Source organism: Gossypium hirsutum, chromosome D01 (genome assembly GCF_007990345.1).
Source record: "Gossypium hirsutum isolate 1008001.06 chromosome D01, Gossypium_hirsutum_v2.1, whole genome shotgun sequence".
In the NCBI taxonomy this organism is placed as follows: Eukaryota; Viridiplantae; Streptophyta; class Magnoliopsida; order Malvales; family Malvaceae; genus Gossypium; species Gossypium hirsutum.
Genome location: NC_053437.1, coordinates 43,138,185 through 43,153,442, shown reverse-complemented (window position 1 = coordinate 43,153,442; position 15,258 = coordinate 43,138,185). Strand labels below are relative to the sequence as shown.

The 15,258-nt window shown below is 30.3% G+C and overlaps 1 protein-coding gene across 2 annotated transcripts; it reads left to right on the top strand.

Moving 5' to 3' along the window:
* The first annotated feature begins 82 nt into the window (after positions 1–82).
* Positions 83–10,878, top strand: LOC107922665 (protein ACCUMULATION AND REPLICATION OF CHLOROPLASTS 3). Of its 2 annotated transcripts, XM_041086263.1 has the most exons (16): positions 83–512; positions 1,230–1,288; positions 2,285–2,349; positions 2,859–2,993; positions 4,173–4,221; positions 4,780–4,892; positions 4,976–5,047; positions 5,323–5,433; positions 5,665–5,846; positions 7,190–7,447; positions 7,537–7,625; positions 7,770–8,167; positions 8,794–8,898; positions 9,006–9,143; positions 10,081–10,247; positions 10,668–10,878. In XM_041086263.1, exons 1-16 carry the CDS (start codon positions 181–183, stop codon positions 10,735–10,737), a joined length of 2,343 nt encoding a protein of 780 aa, XP_040942197.1. In that variant the 5' UTR covers positions 83–180; the 3' UTR covers positions 10,738–10,878. The 2 variants fall into 2 exon arrangements, with proteins under 2 accessions (XP_040942197.1, XP_040942198.1); XM_041086264.1 differs by lacking the exon at positions 83–512 and having other exon boundaries at positions 1,229–1,288; positions 2,285–2,353.
* The last annotated feature ends 4,380 nt before the right edge of the window (positions 10,879–15,258 follow it).

The following is a 15,258-nucleotide window of genomic DNA, read 5'->3' as shown; positions in this document are numbered from 1 at the left end:
CTAGTTGGGCTTTAATTGCATCCCTGAAAATTTTACTTGTTTTATTTTTATTTGCCATTTGCATTACATTATTATCCGGAATTCCGGATTGAAATCAGTTCGTACAAAAAAATATTTCTTTAAATCACTCTGCAGAAGCATTCCCTGCTGACAAAATTTTGCAACCAAAAGAAAAGGAAAATGCCTGCTTCTTCAATGGAGTTTCCAGTTCTCACGGGTTCTCATGTAGTTTCTCGCATTTCCTTATTGACCCGTTTCTCTTCAAAGTCTGTTTTCTTCAATTCTTTCTTTGGTCCCAAAAGTTTGTGTTGTAAAAGATTGTGTTATAACCCGACGTCTGTTGTTAAAATTTCGATGAGTATGGAGAAACAGTCTAGCTCTTTAAATGGGTACGGCCAAAACATGGAGCGGAACAGTGGGGTGCTCGAAGTGATTGCCATTGGTAGTAGGAAAGATGCTCTACTTGAATTTTGCTTGGACTCGCCTTTCCAGTCGTCTTCTTTGAGATTTTGGTAATTTCCCTTTAATTTGATTTTAATTTTTTTGTTTTGGTTTTTAAAGGTTTTAATTTGAATTAGGCATGCTTTTGGTAAATGGTTGACGGTATAATGGAAATGAAGCCAACAGGAAGTATCTTGTTGTCATGTTGATCTTGTTAAACTGCTGTTTTTCTATACATGAGCATATTATTTGCTGCCTTTGGTTAAGATTGCATATATCAACACAAATCAACTACCAGGCTGCCTTTTTCTACTGAGGTTATCATACTTTATTTGTGGCATAGGCTAGTGGAGACGATTTTCCTATGGTTGTGTCTTAACATTACTAAGAAAACCTTCAAAAATCTGGATTGCAATAATGACTCTTATCTTGGGGCAAATCTTTGGCACTGAATATTTTTTTAATTAGTGTAAGATGCCTGCATTCCTTGGAGCTCAAAGTACAACTGCTGAGAGGTTTGAGATATAAGCTCAAAACATTTTCCCGTGCTGTGAAGTGCTAAAATTGCTTCAGATTTCTCTAATCTTGTTGCTTTATAAATTCTGACAGGTTGTTGTTATGAATGGATATATTCTCTTCAAATTCACTACTTTCAAGCAATCTTGTCATAATGTTATAGCAAAAGCTTTGGTTCAAGATCTAGTATTGGTTTCTAGCTTTTGGCATCACATCTTTTTCAATGATAATATATTTGAGATTCTCTCCTGTATCTTTCTTTTTCTTTCCAGGAATGTTCTCATGAAAGACTCATCAAATGTGCAGTTACAACAAAGGTTCCTAGGAAAAGGTTTTATCCTATCTTTAACTCTTTAGTTAGTATATCATGCTACATCAACCAAATATCAAATCCAAATTTGAAATTATATCTAGACTGTAAGATTCCATCGTAGTTATTTTACCTCGAAAATCATGTCTTATGGTTGACTGTTTTTGTGAAGATTCTTGCTTTTACTTACAAATTTAATTTAAATCCTTTATGATATTTGGAATGAAGGTAATTTGTGTAACAGTGGTGAAATATTTCGGTTTGTTGCATATGAAGAATCCAAAATTTTGTTGGTTATTTATATATCTATTATTTTGTGATTGACTGAAGTTGAGTATAGCTTGATAATTTTTGTGCCTGGTTTCTTTTCCTTGTAACTGATCACTATGAATGTGAAATAGGCATGAAAGTAACAGCTGATGTGAATTATGATTAAAAAGTTTTAATAACTTTCTCAATCACTATAAGTCTGGAGAACCTAAATTCCAAACGGTAAATAAAAGCAATAATCATTATATTAGCTCACTGTTTTTTGTATGTAAAATTCATATACAATTTTTTAGCCTTTTTTTTTTTTAAATTGAAGATATTTAACCAATGGACTTTGCATAATATTTTGGCAGGTCCATTTATGAAAGCTAGGATTGATAGTATACCATAATGTTTGAAACTTATTTTGGTGTTAGCAAGTTTGCTTTTTGCTTTAAAACTTAGAAAGTTTAGGTAGAAGCTACTAGATAGTGTTTCTCATTCTTTATTTTCTTTCTATATGGATAAGAGAGAAATTGTGACTGGTTATATAAGGTGGTTGTTGACAGGTGAGGTGGATGGATGATTTTTAGCGATTTAGGTTAAGATTTTAGATTTACATTCATGATAATTAATTGTGAGTTGTAACTGGAAGAACTTCTCTACATTAAGATCAAGTAATTTCATCAAGGTTTTTTTGTTGATTTTTGTCACATTCTTGCAAATACTTAAGCTGATTTTTTATATTCATTTTGTTTTCCATTCCAGATCTTACACCAAGGATTGTGGAAGCTGCTATTTTCATGCAGTCATGTCCAAAAACTATTATCCTTGTTTGTACATTCCTCACCTTGGATTCTTGCATCTATTTTATTATTTTCTCAAAAGAAAACATAAATGATCAATACTGATTATTTTTCATCGTCAAATGAAATATTGCGCAGAAACAGTTTGCAATGATGATAAAATAACCCTGCTACTGTAAACGACTTAAAAAGAAAGTCTAAAAGATTAGTATACTAGATACAATCAGAATGGTTATTATAGCAATATTGGTTCATTTATAAGTAGAATATTTACTCGTAGTAAGTTTTCTCATTTGTGTATTAGACTCCATAAGCTCTTGAACATCCGCAATTTACTTGCCATGGTTCATTTGCGCCCCCTATATATTTGGTGCTTATTTACAAGCTTTCAAATATTGGAAATTGCAAATGCTGATGTATATAAAAGCAAGAGATTGTTCTATTTCATAGTGAACTTCCTTGTTGACCCAGTTAATTTTTGGTTGTAATGTGCTTGACCCATTCCTTCTGCTTCTCTTTTTTCTTCTATCAACCAGGTGGCTGGTGCTGGGTATGGCTCGGATCACATTGCAGTAATGGAAATTCTTAAAACAATAAGAGCTTCCAATGGATTTTCTGTTGCTATAATTTTAAAGCCTTTCACCTTTGAGGGGCAAAGACGTCTTGATGAGGTCAGCAATGCTTCTAAGTTGTGATGTGATTTCCTTCTTTTCCATAAAGAACATATCATATAACAGTTAAAAACTATATTGTATATAATTCTTTGGCATACCTGTCCATAGTTTGAAGAAAGGAATTTTATGCTAGAAGGTTGAATTTTGAACAAGATTTTTACATGTCTGTCTGTCTGTCTCGTGGTCTATTGAGAATAAACAGGATTAAACCATGGCATTTTGATGCATATGTTTTGGACTCCAAACTTAGCATAGTTGAAAAATCAACTAACTTCCCAATACGTTGAATATAACCATTTGCTAAGTGATATCATTTTATAGGTGAAGTTCCATATTATTTTTGGGGTATTAGATGCATGAATCATAGCACGAAATTTTAAGTTTTACAAAGGTCTAATTATGAATTTCATCTCTCTACTTTTCAAAAATTGAGAAGTTAGGCCATCTACTCTAATTTGTCAGAAGTTATGCCCTATTTTACTAAAACTGAGAAGTTAGTCCAATTTGGTGTCACTGTTAAGCTTTTTTGTTAAATTACTGACTTGGAAATCAGCATTTCAACAATTTAATTAGCAAAAACCAACAATTCAACAATTTATATGCAACAAATTAACTAAAATCAGTAGTGCAAGTTCATGCGTTTACCAACGGTTGGATTAACTTTTCAATTTTCATAAAGTATGAGGATCAAATTTTGACAAATTAGAGGGACTAACTTCTTAGTCTCCATAAAGTAGAGGGATCAAATTCAGAATTAGACCTTTTACAAAATGTAATGGAGCATATAGCATGCAACCCAAAAGTAGTGGAGAGTTCATATGGTTTATGACAAAAGGCTGATAAACTGATAGAAAAGGACTGATTGGAGATGACCTCCTTAGTCTGAAACCATTTTGGGCTGAAGCTCAAAAACTAGAGTTGAATATGCTTAAGAGCTGAAAGGAAATATCCAGAGTCTGGGTTTTGTTGCAGGAATCTCACTCAAGTTAAAATTCTAAGCGTTTGGAGGTCTAATGATAGCAACTAGGCATAAACTTATGTGGAGTTCCTTATGGAGTACCAATAGGGGGAAGTTTGAAAATTGAAGTTATTGGTTTGTATGGGTAACTATGAAAATAATTCAAGCAGATAATTATCATGTTACATTTTCATGACATATCATAACTTAATATGCAGGTCAAGGATTTGGCAGGAAAACTTCAAGAGCTTACAAATTTTTGTATTGGTAAGTATGGTGCAAAGATTTTGTTAGTTGAATATTTACTATTTCTTTAAAAGAATTACTTAATAATCTAATATATTTATGAACTCCCAAGCCTCCTTTATGGACATATAGGAGAATTTATTGTGTCACAACTAGGTTAGACCTCCCAAGGTTATCCTGATGTTATTACCTGCCATTATCAAGAAGGTGCTTGAACTAAGCACTTTTTTTGCAAAATAGCTCTTAGCTGGGCTCCAGGAGGTTTGCTGTGTCTCATGGTTTTATTCGAACTGCTTTGAAGGTACTTGTGAAGCTAGGCTTTTTTTTAGGTTCCACTTTGATTGACTTAACAAACTAATTCTTTAATGATTATGATAGAAGCTAGGTAAGTTACTTGAAAGTACTTGTCTCTAAATTGAATAATAAGTCACTTTTAATACAAACAGTCCTTCCATCATGTCAATAGTTTTCACACTTTTTCCTTTTTTCTCTTCTTTTTTATTTTGGGGGGGTGGGGTTGGGTGGGGTTCTAGACTTGTTAGCCTTACAGTACATTAAGTAGTATCTTCTAATTTGCAGAAATTGACACTGACTCCTTGCTAAAAAACGAATTGGTGACTCTAGACGAGGCTTTGAAAACTGCCAATAATGCTGTTTTCCTTGCCATAAATGCTATATCAGTTGTCATAAGTGTAAGCATTTCTTTTTCCTTATTTGGTTTACTCTTAAATATATGCTATGATTGTATCATTGGTGAAATCTGGGAATTCTCCAGGAGGTGCAAATAAAACTTATTGATGCAGTTCATGATAATATGAAAGAACTAGGAGTTTCAGAAGTTATAAATGTAAGTTGACCTAACGTTGCATTTTTTGCTAGTTAATTACATATATGAATTTATTATTACACGGACTTTTATATTTTGTTCTTAAACTATGTTGTTTCTTTTATTTGTTTTTTCTTTTGTTTTTGCATCTGCTACTGACACCTTTCTCTTTACCTTGTTTCACTGATGAGGAACTTAGAAATGCATACTTTCTAGTTCCAAAATTATAAGATTGCATTGCTTATGCCTTCTTTGTTTTTCCTTAACCTTTCTAAAAAAAATGCAAAATTTCTCAGATTCTTGGAAAGTACAAAGAAGCAAAACTTGGATTTGGAGCTGGTTACAATATCAGAACTTCAATTTTGCAAGCTATGTATGACTGCCCTTTTATTGGTGCAGGGGTAAAGGTATGATTAAGGAAATTTTTTAATATGTATCTAATATGAGTTTCATTTGAACTGTTGAGATATATGTGCATGCATGACTTTTGTATTTTATGTTGTTTAAATGCTCCTTCACCCTTTCCTCATCTGGTCAAATATAATTGTTTTTCCTATTTTCTTTGTATGAACAACCTACCCTTTTTCTCCATTGCATCTGTTATATTAAAACTTTGATCATTTCGTTTTTGAACATAGGACCTCGACGGCATGGTTATATGTGTTGTTGCAAGTTCTAATGTTATCAACAACAATGATGTGCAAGCCTTTTTGCATACATTCCGTCAAACTACAGAGTACACTAATGATATCATTATATCTGTGGTTCATGAACCTAAGCTCGAGCCCAACCTTCTAGTCACAACAGTTGTTATCTTGGGGTAAGACTTCTAACTTTTAGGATGGCCACCAGTATATTATTAATTTTATCTTAGTTAATACAGTTGTCAACTTGGTATCCCTTTCCATTTTTCCTGCAATTCTGATGTGTAAGCATTTGTCAGCTGTTTATTTTAGGGTTTATCAAATTTATTTTCTGGCTTTCCCCCTCGCTGCCGTGGTTGGAGGTCTTGGCACCTAAAAGTTGAAAACTCCTTATAGGCCATTACATTGCAAAGAATCATTCTTCTGTTAATTATTACTGTAAACTGTGTGTTCGCAAAAACTATTTGTTTTTTCGTTGTTTATTACTTGTATTCAGAAGTTTCTAAATGACTAAACCACAAAGAGTAGTTAAAGTTCCTAACAGTGGTTAGCAGTTTTAGCTATGTTCTTGATCAATGAAAATTTTACCCTTTCAATTTTCTTTTGATCGATTGGAGATAGTAACCTTCTTGTTAACATATCTATCAGAACTATATTCTGGGCATTCTCTGTGCAAACATAAAATTATGCACCTGGACAGAACTGCAACTGCAAATTTGGTCTTTAAAACAATTATTCATTGCGTGGTTAAGTCTTGTGAGTTGTGACATTATTTTGTTTAACTAGCTCCTCAGGTTCTACATGTTGGTTGATCGGGTCAAATTGATTCAAACAATCTGTTGAGTTTACTGACTATGTCTAGTTGCTTATCAATTAAAAAGCCAGAAGGATTACAGCCAAAGCTCAAACTGTGCCCAAGTTTACTATAGTTTAAGTCTAGAAGATAAATTTCATTTTTATAAAAAGAGAAGAGAAAACATGGCGAGGATCATGAAATTGTTTTAGGAATATATGCCTAAGTAAAAGCATCCTTTCCAAAATCATGGAGAAATGTTCTGCAAAGCAAGCCTATAAATTGCAGGTCTTAATGCTAGATGGAAACTTACAAGAAAAATAGGCATGACAGTGAGTTCCATTTAAATCTTACCAAACAGCTTTCTCACTTTGCTGTCTTGAACACTGCATAGATAGATAAATAGTTATGATAGCTTCTGTTGCTTGATGGTTAGGTGGTGGATATTTGATTGAAGTTCCACATGTAATTTACTGACTTCCTTAGGCTTCTCTGTAGCATGAGCTCATGGTAGCTAGATAAGCACAAGCCTGATGTAGTTTTATCTTGATGATGACATATTTTACATGCCGTGTAGAATATATTTTAGTTTTCATGGTTCCCATTTTTTCTGTTTGTTGCAACCTCCTTTGCCTGCTCCTGATTACTCGTATATAGATTATGAATCCAAGTTTTGTTGGTTGTTTCCTGTTCTTCTTAGTCTCATCTAAATTTTTGTAATTGTAGTCATCTTGAAGAACAAGCTTCAAAGAAAAGCAGCATCTTCACTAGACTGGCACAGCATTTCCCGTTTGTTTTTAATCTATTGAGGAGACATCCTTCACAGTCAAATGATACAAATGATGTCAAGGTGATGAATAGGACTGATTCTGATGAAATGGGAAAAGAAGTAGCTTTAGAAGGCCTATCTGGAGGCTTTGATGATCGCCATGGTGAAATTCAGGATACACTGAACGACAAATCCAGTGATATCTACTCTTTGAGGTTATGTTTATTCATTTGCTCTTTAATTTCTTTTAAGGTTCTCTTGCCATAAAATGCTTATAAAACTATTAAATGTTTTCCTAGTGTAGAAATTATGACAGTGGATCTGATCAAAACGAGATTGCTTTACTGGATGGAAAAACCGACTTTTCCAGCTATTATGATGATATTACTGAAGGTAGGAATGGCAAATTTTCTTTTTTAGATTGGATTAACAATTAACAATTTGATGAGTGATGACTGTCTATGTAACCTCTAAAGAACTTGGAGATATTTATATTAGAAAAGTGTATCAGCTCATTTCTTTTCCTAAGTTATCCAGGTATTCCTACTTTCTCTCGGGAACCACTGAGCCGCTGGAATTTGGGGCCTGGGAATCAGCTTGCAAAGGAGTGGGCCAAAGAAAGAGCAGCTGACTCAGAAGCTATGCCAGTTCTTGATAATCTCAGCATTTTCTGCCTTCCTGTTGGGGTAAGGTCTTCGGAAGAGCCAGAAGAGGGTATTAGTACATTGAATGCCATGGAATTTTCAGAATCAAAATCTGAAAATGTTGTCAAAGCCCCAGCACTTCCCAGTTCAAGTAGGTCTTTGGGTGCATTTTCTGATGCAAGTTTTGAAGCAATGAAGGAATTTTATAACAGTGGATCTACGCTATTAAAGGGAAAGACTGGTGTTCCTAAGAAGCAGGGAGTACTTTCTGCTCGTGCAGCTTCTATGCTGGTAATCTGCATTTTATTTAAGTGGTTTTTAATGTGCAATATTTTTTATTTTGTTCAGCTTTAAGGCATTTTAATTTTCTGGAATTCTTTCTCATGTATTGTAAGATCAGTTTTAAGGCATAACGAATATTCTTTGTCAATTTCTGCTTCTACTTATCATTGTCTCAGTACACTACAGTGTCTTCAGTCATAAACCTCTTTATTTATTATTCACTAACCATAACCATTTTGATTTTGTGTCAGCTTAAAGTTATGATCACAGTTTTAAATTTTACAATAATTTAAGTAATTGTTAATGTTTATCTGAAACTGCATTTTGCAAAAGAGACATCTACAGTCCAAACTTTCTGCATCTAAAAGTAATACTATTTGTCATGTTGCAACATTGCCAAGAAGGTCATTGGTAGAAAAATTTATTGAAGAGTCATTATTCAAAGTTGATTCACTTTTTCCTATCTGTTCATTCTATGACTTTTTACTGAGTTCAATTGCATGGTTCAAAAATTATATCATATTCGTTCTTGGAGTTTAAAACTTAATATTTTATCATTTGGCATGTAACTCAACTTTATTTTTTCCTTGGAATTTCTTGTTACATTAAGACTTTGGTCATAAATAATGACACAGGAAGCTGAGCGAGAATCACCAAAGAAGTGGAGTCCTATTGTGGAGATGCATTATAGAGGAGGAGTCTACAGAGGACGATGCCAAGGAGGTCTTCCTGAAGGAAAGGTACTGGAATGTAGCCCTGATTTATTTGACAAAACTCCTTTTTTCAAGGATATATACTATTTCATTGAGAGATGAAATCAGATGACATTTGAGTAAATTTTATTTAGGGTCGTCTTATTCTTGGTGATGGAAACATTTATGATGGTATGTGGCGCTATGGTAAGAGATCAGGTGTGGGTACATTCTATTTCAGTAATGGGGATGTTTTCCAGGGATCCTGGAGAGATGATCTGATGCATGGCAAGGTTAGGCCCTTTCCCCCTTTTCTTTTCAAACATGAAGCTACTATTTTTTATGTGTGAATCTTTTATGCACCTAATATTATATATATATATTTGTTCTTCGTTCAACCATATCTGGTTCTTATTATTGAATTCACAGCAAATTTTGATACTTTATGCAAGGCATTGAACCTCAAAACCCAATTGGTAGCAAATGGAGAGGCTAAACTTGAATCTAAGACCACAGGAAACTTAAGGCTTACCAATGTGGGATAACACCTTTGACAGTCACTCTTGCATGTAGGCCCAATACAAACAACTAAAACAAAGGGGCATACATTTGGCAAGCTCATAACCGTCAACAAGAATACAATCTTGATAGGTGTTAAACGCCCAATCTTAAAATCTGACAATAGATGGAGAGGCCTGGGAAACTCAAGACTTGACCAGTTTGGATAACAGCACTCAACACTTAATTTTCAATTTGCTTTTACTGCTTGAGATTAGTACCAAATTCAGGAAAAAGAAAAAGAAATTTAAGGTAGCAAGACTAGTTTTTAGATATATATGTGAACTTATAGATGGGAGACTGAGAGAATATCTATGTTGATGCAAAGGGAAACTGCTCATTAACATTGGATAGTAAAACTGCTGAACTGGAAAATAGCCGCAATGATTTTAAAAGCTAGCAGCTGTTATTCTGGAACTGGAAAGGGGAAAAAAAGGGTTGTTTTTGGGGGCATTTATATACTTTCAATGCATTTAAGCATTATATAGAAAGATACTATATAACATGTTAAAGTGGATACTCAATAACGCAATAAGACCATCAGTGCTCTAATAGCTACCAAGCAAAGCCCAAAAATCCAACACTTTTACAAACTAATCACATACCTGTTGGCATTTGATGGACAATATACGTACTAATCAGCTTGATGTCTTGATTTTACATGTTCATTAGGGTTGGTTTTATTTTCACACTGGAGATCGGTGGTTTGCGAACTTTTGGAAGGGAAAAGCCAATGGTGAAGGTCGCTTCTATTCAAAATCTGGTGATGTCTTCTTTGGCCATTTTGAAGATGGTTGGCGGCATGGCCACTTCCTCTGTATTACCGTTGATGGAACAAGGTGTGTGTCCATGTCTCTTAATACTGCATGAACATCTGACCATTAATCAATTCTGGTTTTCCGTGTTACACTAATCAATGGACTGTTAAACATGTACTAAAAGTTACAACTTCAATAGTTTATGAAGCAAGCTTCTTGCATACAAGCATGTGATATTATCTTTTATGCCAGCTATAGAATTCACTTACCCTAGGTTAAACTAATAAGTTGAGTTCAGCATATCATGTGTGGAAATGTGCATGCTCTTCATAGCACATTTTCTTTATATTCTGGTAGCCAACCTAGAATACTCTACCATGAGAATAAATGGTTGTGTTGTAAGGATTCTTCTCTCACAAACCGTGAATAATGCCCTGGTTTCTCTTGATATTTTTTAGGGGACTCTTTATTTACACTGTTACACGATTTATATATTCACAGGTGCATTGAGATCTGGAACGAGGGTGTGCTCATGAGCCGACAGCAATTGGATGCCGATGCTGTTCTTTGATAAAATCTCTAAAAATGTTCTAAATTATGTGGTGTATATATTAACCTATTTTGTATAGCCAATTTACATAATTTCTTCATACCACACATGACACATTATATTCGGAAACCTTATTATAAAATTTTCTTGTATTTTTGTTCATATGTAAGATTATATTTCCTCTACTGGAAGCTGACTGGAGCAGACATTTCAACGGTTTATTTTTTTATGGGGTTTGGGGAAAGATCTTTAGAGGCCAGGGATCTACCCTGAAAACTCCTTAGTAATAGATGCTGCCTCCATTTGATATATAAATTTAAGGTCTTATGGGAAAACAAGGGGGCTGGCAAACGGATGGGTTCCAATTGGGGTGTTTTTGGGTTCAAATCAGTTCAGGCAGGCTTGAATTTTTCAGGATCCGATTTTCTTGAGGTTGGATTCTTTCAGATTTGAATTGGTTCAGGTTGGGCAGGTTCTGACAGATTCAAATAATTTAAATTTTTTAAATTATAAATATTTTAATTTTGAATGTAATAATTCATTTTAGTTATATTTGATAACACAATTCAAAACCGTCTAATAAAAAACATAATTGTATATTTAATAGAGATCATGATAGTCGATAAGATGCTAAGTAATTGATTGTTTTGATGTATTTCGACTTGTTTTGTCCAATACTGGTTTTTACTGGTACATATTAGCTCGTATCGGTTAGTAAAAATTTTGATATTTTAAGTCTAATTTTTATTTTTTATCTTAAACATTTTTTTTGAAGAATATCTTAAAAAGTTTAAAGTTATTGAACCTAATTAATAATTCTGAAACTAATATTTGCACATAAGTATATTTACATTAATGTAATTTATTAAGAAACTAAAAAAATAAAAATTGAGATATATTTGCATGTATGTATTATTATCATTTATGAAGAAATTAAAAATTAGACTATAAATATATACATATATATGAAAATAAAAAAAATTGATAAACCCAAAAATGATGCTCTGAAACACATTGATGGTAGTACGTATTAATATCAGGATAAATATAGTATGTTCAGCGATACTGGTTACCTTGACAGAGAATATTTTATATAAAATAATTAATTTGCTTATTATATGTAAAATATATGATTTTATGAATTTTATAAACATAAATTTTATATCATTATATGATATGCATAAATTTTGTTTTTAAATTGATGAAAATATATTGTATTGTTTATTATATCACTGTATTGACATTTGAATAACTTTTATTTATTTTTATTAAATTTATAAACTTAATGTCGATGTTCTAAAATATTTATTCCAAAACCTAAATACCACACCAATTATTATCCAAACTCAGAATAAACTAATTATATCCCAAATCTCAAGTTAGAAAGAAAAAAAAACCTCAATACCCAAATAGAATTTGTAAAAGTTAAAAACCCAATTCAAAATCTAATGTAATAAAAAAAAATATTTTATTAGGATATTAAAATTTTAAAAATAGTTTTTTTTTGTATAATTGTGAATTGAATCTAATCTAATCGCAAAGAAAGTGAACATCCGACTAATAAGTCACAACTTGGAATTCTTTAATAATATTTTATATATTACTAGTTATATACATTTATTGTAATATACTAAGTTACACAACTATTGATACTATAATGTTTATTATTATATTATGTGATATTAGATTGAGGATACTATAATTGATCATATATATGATTTATAATTAATAAAATGTAAGTTAAAAAAAAGTAATAAAATACATATCATTAAATCAATTTCATAAAATATTATAGATATTAACATTATAAGCATAATTAACAATTTAACTGAATTTAGGTAAAAATTTTAATAATATATAATGTATACATTAAAAGTTATATTAATTGTTATATTATATTATGTAATATTATATCCATATCATATAATATAATATATTAAGAGTTATAGAAATACTATATGTATATCTTATAATACTATATTTATATATGTATTAATAGTTATGTAATACTGATTTTATATATAGATAATATTTTAACAATTTGATCGTTAAATTTCATGTTCTATTCACTTAAATCATTGATGTCAAGTTTTGAATAAATTAAAAGTGTCTAAACAATTGGTTTAATATAAAAATTTCCAACTGTTGAATATATATATATATATATTAATAAAGACGGTATTCTCGATTGATATGATAATGAGTCAAATTTATTTGAAACTTATATACAAGACAAATATTACTATATTGATAAATTCAATGGTCTTATATTATTACAATATTAATAGAATAGTTATGTACTATATTGTTATATTATGTAACATTACATAATCTATTATAGTTAATGATTAAAATCAATTTAAAATAACCGAATTAAACAAATTCAATCAAATTGGCTTGGTTAAGTCCATTTTGAACTGATTAATGTCATATATATGATTGTATTAATAAATATAAAATATATTATTATATTATGTAATAATACTATATCATATGCTATACTAAGAATACATAATATATATTATTATAATTTGTAATATTATATCAAATCATATAATATATAATATATTAAAAGTTTATATATGTGGTATTACCATATCTTTTAGTACAATCTATAATATATTAATATCTTTTAGTAATAATTATATACTATATTACCATATTATGTAGTGGTATATAATCTATTATAATTAACTATTAAAATTAATTTAATTGACCAAATCGAGTCAATTTCACTATTTGATTAAATTGATTTAGATAAAAAGGTTTTAATTTTGGTTCGATTAAAATTTTTATATCTGAATCAAATTCCAAACACATCATATTTAAGTCTAAATTTATTCTCTAAAGTTAAACCCAAATGGAAACAACACATTATTTAAAACCTAAACCCAAAATATAATTTTACCCAACTCAAATCCATAAATATCAAAAAATTAAATTTATAAAATTAATCCAAATCCCAAAGAAAAAGAAAAAAAAGAGAGGAGGGTTACTAGTTTCTAGATGATATTCTACTTTCTAAATATATATATTTTTAATTTTTGATACAGTTTTTTTAAAAACTATATACAAACATTAATTATAACTTTTCATTGTGTTGCTGTTACTTGCAAGCAACTTAGGAAGGATTGGTTTTTATATAATTTTATTTAGAGATTAAATTATATAATTTTAAAGGAATTGAATTCAAAATTTTCATCTTTAGAAGGGGGTCAAATGTATTTTTACCATTAAAATAATTTATAATTTTAAAAATTTCAAGAGACTGATTTTAATAAGAACCGAATTTATATATTTATATAACTTTATGAATTTAGGAATATATTTTATTTGGATATTATACTTTTCCTCTTACTTTATTTGTTAAACAACTTTTAACATTTCCACTTTATATTGTTTTAGATAATTTTTATTAAAAGGAATATAATTTAAAATTAATTTTATCAATAACATTATTACTATTACTATTACATAATAAATCATGTTTAGTTGTTTGCGATAAACATAATAATATTTTTATCGTATTATTAAATTAATATATTATATCATTATATATTTTATATTATTATTCTATTCTATTCTATTTATTAATTATTTTTTATTGTAAATTTTTAACATAAATATTTAATGGTGGTTATTACATTCCATCAAATAAATAATTATACTTTATTTATATTTTAGGTAATCATATTAATTATTAATGTTTGTTCTAGATGTTCAATATAAATCCTAGTTTTTATGGGCTTTGAGTAAGATTTATTTCAAATTCAGATCAGATCGATCTAAGCCCGAGCTTGTAACGGACTTTCAGGCTTAGGCTTGTTTTGTCACCTCTAGGTGGTTGGTTGATTGAAAAATATCCAATTTTACTTTTTTTATTTTATTTTTTTCAACATACAATATTTTTTGGCTAAAATAAGTTCCAAGTCCCTATACTTTTTGTAAATTTAAAATTTAGTCCCTTTACTTTTATTTCATAGAATTTAGTCCTTAAAAATTTTTAAATTTCAAAATTCAAGTTCAATTATTAATGGCACCTTTAAACTCATCTGTCAAATTTGCTTGTGTGATATTTAGAAGCTAAAAATAATCACTTCATAGCCATGTAACAAAAAATAACACAGTAGTGAACCTAAATTGAACAGAAAAACTTTAACAATGTTAACAATCGAACTTGAAAAAGTAGAGATACTAAATTCCTTAAAATAAAAATAGAGGAATCAAATTCCAAATATATGAAGAATTAGGGGCTTAGAGCATATTTCGTGTATAAGGTAAAATGAAACGGCATCAATGCGGAGCATGGTTTTGATTTTTGTTTCACTTATTCCGATTTAAAATTAAGAAGAAGAAACTCTTAGATCCAAATAAGAAGTCAGTCTCCTACAAAAATTCTTCAAACAAAGATTAATCGTGTATCTTGATTGTAGCTTTGGCCAAAGAAAATTAAAAAATCTAAAAATAATAAAATAAAAGATTTTCTTGGTTTGTACCAACAATCTTTCAATCAAGACTTCTAATCCCATTATAATTCACCAA

Excerpts from the sequence above, each read along its gene's own strand:
- LOC107922665 (XM_041086263.1), top strand. The coding sequence starts at position 181 with ATGCCTGCTTCTTCAATGGAGTTTCCAGTTCTCACGGGTTCTCATGTA. Across the intron at positions 5,847-7,189 it reads ACAACAGTTGTTATCTTGGG|TCATCTTGAAGAACAAGCTT; the intron begins GTAAGACTTCTA and ends TTGTAATTGTAG. Across the intron at positions 7,448-7,536 it reads AGTGATATCTACTCTTTGAG|AAATTATGACAGTGGATCTG; the intron begins GTTATGTTTATT and ends TTCCTAGTGTAG.